Consider the following 4,691-nt stretch of genomic DNA (forward strand, 5'->3'; position numbering starts at 1 on the left):
CCTGCTCTTCCTTTTATGCCCAGGCCTGATCTTACCCTCCCTGCTCCCGTGAGCAGATTGGCCCAGGCCTAGGTGTGGTCCTGCAGGGGGAGGTCTGAATGATGACAGCCATACCCGTCCTTCAAATGTTCTAAATGTTTCAAAAGCAAATACACACACACACACACACACACACACACACACACACACTGGAATATTACTCCGCCATCAGAAAAGAGTAAAATGTTGCCATTTGCAATAATGTGGATGGAACTAGAGTGTATTACACTAAGCAAAACGAATCAGAGAAAGACAGATACTATATGATTTCACTCACATGTGGAATTTAAGAAGCAAAATACATGGAATGGAAGAAAAAATGAAAGAAGATAGAAACAGAGAGGGGGACAAACCACAAGAGACTCTTAACTGTAGAGAACAAACTGAGGGTTGCTGGAGGAGAGGTTGGGGGGATGGGCTAAATGGGTGATGGGCATTAAGGATGGCACTTGTGTTGAACACTGGGTGTTACATGTAAGTGATGAATCGCTGAATTCTACTCTTGAAACCAATACTACGCTATATGTTAACTAAGTTAAATTTGAATAAAATCTTGGAAGAAAAACAAAAACAGAAAACTTTGTAATATATTTGTGAGGTAGGAATTATTATTCCACTTTACAAACAAGGAAATTCATTCTGGGAAATGTTGACTAAACTTTTCGAGGTGATGGGGATGTAATTTGATCTTTTCCTGCTATTCCCAAAGCCCAGGCTTTTTGCTTCTATGCCAGGGGCTTGGGTATTGGAATTTGAAGTGATGGCCACAAAAATGGCTGTGCTCAACTGCCAGCTCCATACAAGAGACTCTCGGCATTTTCTGTTCTGAGAATAGGTTTTCCTCTTTTCATTCACCAGACAGGGAACCTGGCTATCATCCGTGACTTCACTACTCTCTACTGCACTCTCTTCCAAGTCCTGCGGTATCTTTGCCACAATGATACCTTACTTTTTTCCTAGTTTAATTGCCCCTGTGAAGTTCGGTCCTTTGCCCTCATTCTAATCACAGCACATTCCTATGGATAGATCCACGTTAGACCCTGTCTTGTCAGTTCTATATCCATGCATGGATCAGTTTCCCTAAAATTCCCTATGCACTATGTTACTCGTGTGTGCAAGAAATTTCACTGGTACTTTGCTTATAATGATAGTTTCTTTTCTGCTTTTTCCTGGCAGCAGTGTCCCTAATTTTATGCCGCTGTGCTGCTTTCAAGGGACTGATTTCTCCTCTGTCACTTAGACCCTGCATTTGTCATTTTCCCACATTAATGGCCTTTTGTCTCCACCAAAGGAATTGGAAACATGTTCCAGGTCACAGAACTAGCAGGTGAGATACAGATTCAAATCAAAGCAGTTACTTCCTATGCCTTAGAGACAGTTCCTCTATTAATACCACTGAAGACACTAGGGAGAGTTTAGAGCATGGTCCTTGCCTAGGTCTCTGGGTAGTCCCATCTGAACTTTATTACAGCTGATAAAAACATGTTTCTTATATTAAATGGAAGCAAAACATAGCACCAAAGAGCTCTGAGCCTATACAGTCCCCTCTGTGAACCCCAACTCACTACAACATTCTTCTTACATTTCTCTAGAGTATCTCCATTCACTCCCTTTTGCTGAAGACATTATTCAACTCGAGTCTACCTTCCCTTCCTAGAAGTACCTTCGTTTGAAGCTACTTTTTTTAAGTTTATTGATTGATTTTGAGAGAGAGAGGGAGACAGAGAGAGAGAGAGAACAAGTGGGGGAGGGGCAGAGAGGGAAGGAGAGAGAGAGAATCTAAAGCAGGCTCCATGACTTCAGTGTAGAGCCCAATGCAGGACTTGAACACACGAACTGTGAGATCATGACCTGAGCTGAAACCAAGAGTTGGATGCTTAACTGACTGAGCCACCCAGGTGCCCAAAGCCACTCTTATCTTGAAGAATCTTATAAGGCTCTCTTCTCTATCCTCCCCAAACTCCTTATTTCAAATAACCCCGTTCCTTATAGGATTGCTTTCTTTTAGCTGAATCAACATAAGAGATAAAGACAGAGAGAGAAGACAAGGATGTTTCTTATAGAGCACAATGTTTATTTTATTTTTATCATATAGCACTTAAGTAAGGGGGCAGGACACTGCCCATCTGCAGGAGATGGACTCTTGGAACACAGGGCCATCCAGTAGGTGCCAACATGGTTAGATAAGCACCTCAGTGGTACCTGTGGGCCAGAGCATTAGCCACAGCAGTGGTCAGCTTCTGCCAAGCAGCCTGCACCTGTGGAGTAAACTCCTTGCTGAAGTGAGTTGCCAAGACAATCAAAATCATGTTGCCTAGAAGCTGGGGAGAGAGTGGGGATAAAAAGAAAATGGTACCTAGTGAACAGAAAGCCTCAAGCTGGTCACATCCATTATCTTCCTGATAAGAGATTGAGTAACTTTCAGGGTCATGATCCCACAGAAGTTTACCATAATATGCTTGACATCGGCATCAATATGACTCCTAGCCCTGAACTTTCCATTGTGTCTGGCCTTCTCTCATTTGCCCTGCCAGCTTCCACATTAGAATATTGCTATGGATGGCTTCTCTTTTGTAGAGACTCTGTCGTTTTTTTAAGTAGGATTATAGTACTGCAAGTGTAGTCTAAGTCCCCAGATAATATGTATGTTCAAATTGTTTGGTCACTCACATGACAAAGAATCTTCTGCCATGTATACGAGAGCATTCCATCACTGCTAAAGGGGGCAGTGGTCACAATCATCCACTGAAAAGATTGCTGTTATTTTGTCTTGCTTAGTCCAGGTTCTAAACTCAAGAATCATGCAGAAATGTAGTCATCATTTCTAGACAAAATTTCAATTACCAAAGGTAAGGCATTCTTCTTCCTGTAATTGTATGCTCAGGCCAAAACCATTTAACTCAGTTGTGGCCAATGTTCTTCCCTGGTCATAATAATTGTTTCAGAAATATAAGATGGCCAGTGGTCTCCACTGGTCACAATAATTATCCTACTCCATCTTAACTATGACGTTTGGAACAACCTAACTACCAAAATCAAGCTCTTCCTTAAATATTACATCCCAACAATTACCTTCATAGAATCAGACTTAAGTACCTGTGTTTCCTAACGTACCCACAATGCAAATATCTGGGGTGAAGGAACAGAGCACAAGCATGCCTAGAACTCACCTTGAAGTTCTCAGGATCCACATGCATCTTGTCACAATGCAGCTCACTCAGCTCAGCAAAGGTGTCCTTGAGGTCATCCATATGTTTAACAGCATTTCCAAAGGAGGTCAGTACCTTCTTGCCATGGGCCTTGACCTTGGGGTTGCCCATTATGGCAGACTCAGAGGATAAGTTGCCAAAATTGTCAAAGAACCTCTGGGTCCATGGATAAACAACCAGGAGCCTGTGGGATGATCATAGTCACAGACCAGATGGGAAGTCACAGTATGTAAGAAACCTGACCAATTCCCCTTTCAGGAACACTTTCGGCCTTCCTGCCCCCCTCCAGTGCCTACCTTCCCAGGACCTCGCCTCCAACCAACTCCACGTTCACCTTGGCCCACAGGCTAACAACAGCAGCCTTCTCTTCAGCCGTAAAATGCACCATGGTATCTGGGAGCTTACTGGTGATCACTAAGGTGCCAAAAGCAAGTCGGTGCTGCTGCTTCTCCGTGTGGCCTTTTATTCGTCACTTCTAGTTTCCAGGCCCTTGCTTCTCCCAATGAGGTGACACTATTGGTCAAGTGTGGGTTGTCACCACCAGGGTGGGGTTTGGACAAGGGAGGGTCAGCAGGATGGACATTTGTGTCTCTGATAGTGTTGGGTGGCTCTATCAGGGGGATTCTTCTGCCCTTCCCCACCATCCACTATGCATGTCGTATCTCAGTCTTCCCACCCCATCAGCCCTGAGATGACCTGCAGGCTGACCACGAGGCATGACTAGAATTCAGAGGCGTAAGAATTAGAGATCTTCTGCGCATTGTGTCAGGTGTTTACAAGACATCACTCTGTTGTTTTCTTTGGGTATAAAAGAAGCCATAGCTTTTCTTGGTCACCAGTTTTCCTAAAGCTTAAATGAGGCTTATACTTTTATAAGTGAAGAAGAAAAGATCCCAATCCAGCTTCAGTTCAGAAATAGGACAGGTAAAAACTAAGTAATTTGGAGAACTGAGTACTGCCTGATTGTTGGCGAGTTCTATTAAAATATATGTGCATCTCCTTGTCTGAACAATTTTGTTCATTCTGATTATACACACAGTGTCTCTGGCCAATGTGAACTATTCACTCAGTTGTTTCAGAAGATACAGAATTGAGTATTGGAGAAAACCGAGTGTTCCACAGAAAATATTAGACTCTGTGGCCACAGCTAGGGATTAGGGGAGTTGTCTCTGGCATTTATTGTATCTACACTCCTTTGTTGTGGTTAACCATTCCTCATTTCTAATCAGGCAGAGGCAATCCTCACTGACAGTGTTTCACACACTACTATCCTGTAGCCTAATGTGCTTTGGTCTCATGCATCTCAAACAAGCATTTATAGGTCTAGATGGGGCACACTTCCAGGGAGAGAGGAAATGGTTTATATTATATATATATACTTAAATATAATATATATTTATATATATATATTTTATATTATATATGTATTTATATTTATATATA

At 42.5% G+C, this 4,691-nt stretch overlaps 1 protein-coding gene across 3 annotated transcripts; it reads right to left on the reverse strand.

Annotated features, from left to right (window-relative positions):
* Positions 1-2,186: 2,186 nt before the first annotated feature.
* On the reverse strand, positions 2,187-3,823 carry LOC115525144 (hemoglobin subunit epsilon-2). Of its 3 annotated transcripts, none has more exons than XM_030332158.2 (3): positions 3,545-3,823; positions 3,210-3,432; positions 2,187-2,360 (listed from the first exon to the last, which is right to left on the reverse strand). In XM_030332158.2, the coding sequence occupies exons 1-3, from the start codon at positions 3,634-3,636 to the stop codon at positions 2,232-2,234; spliced, it is 444 nt and encodes a 147-aa protein (XP_030188018.1). In that variant the 5' UTR covers positions 3,637-3,823; the 3' UTR covers positions 2,187-2,231. The 3 variants fall into 3 exon arrangements, with proteins under 3 accessions (XP_030188018.1, XP_030188020.1, XP_030188019.1); XM_030332160.2 differs by lacking the exon at positions 2,187-2,360 and adding an exon at positions 2,733-2,752 and having other exon boundaries at positions 3,545-3,822; XM_030332159.2 differs by lacking the exon at positions 2,187-2,360 and adding an exon at positions 2,736-2,825 and having other exon boundaries at positions 3,545-3,821.
* Positions 3,824-4,691: the final 868 nt, after the last annotated feature.

Source organism: Lynx canadensis, chromosome D1 (genome assembly GCF_007474595.2).
Source record: "Lynx canadensis isolate LIC74 chromosome D1, mLynCan4.pri.v2, whole genome shotgun sequence".
NCBI classification, from domain to species: domain Eukaryota; kingdom Metazoa; phylum Chordata; class Mammalia; order Carnivora; family Felidae; genus Lynx; species Lynx canadensis.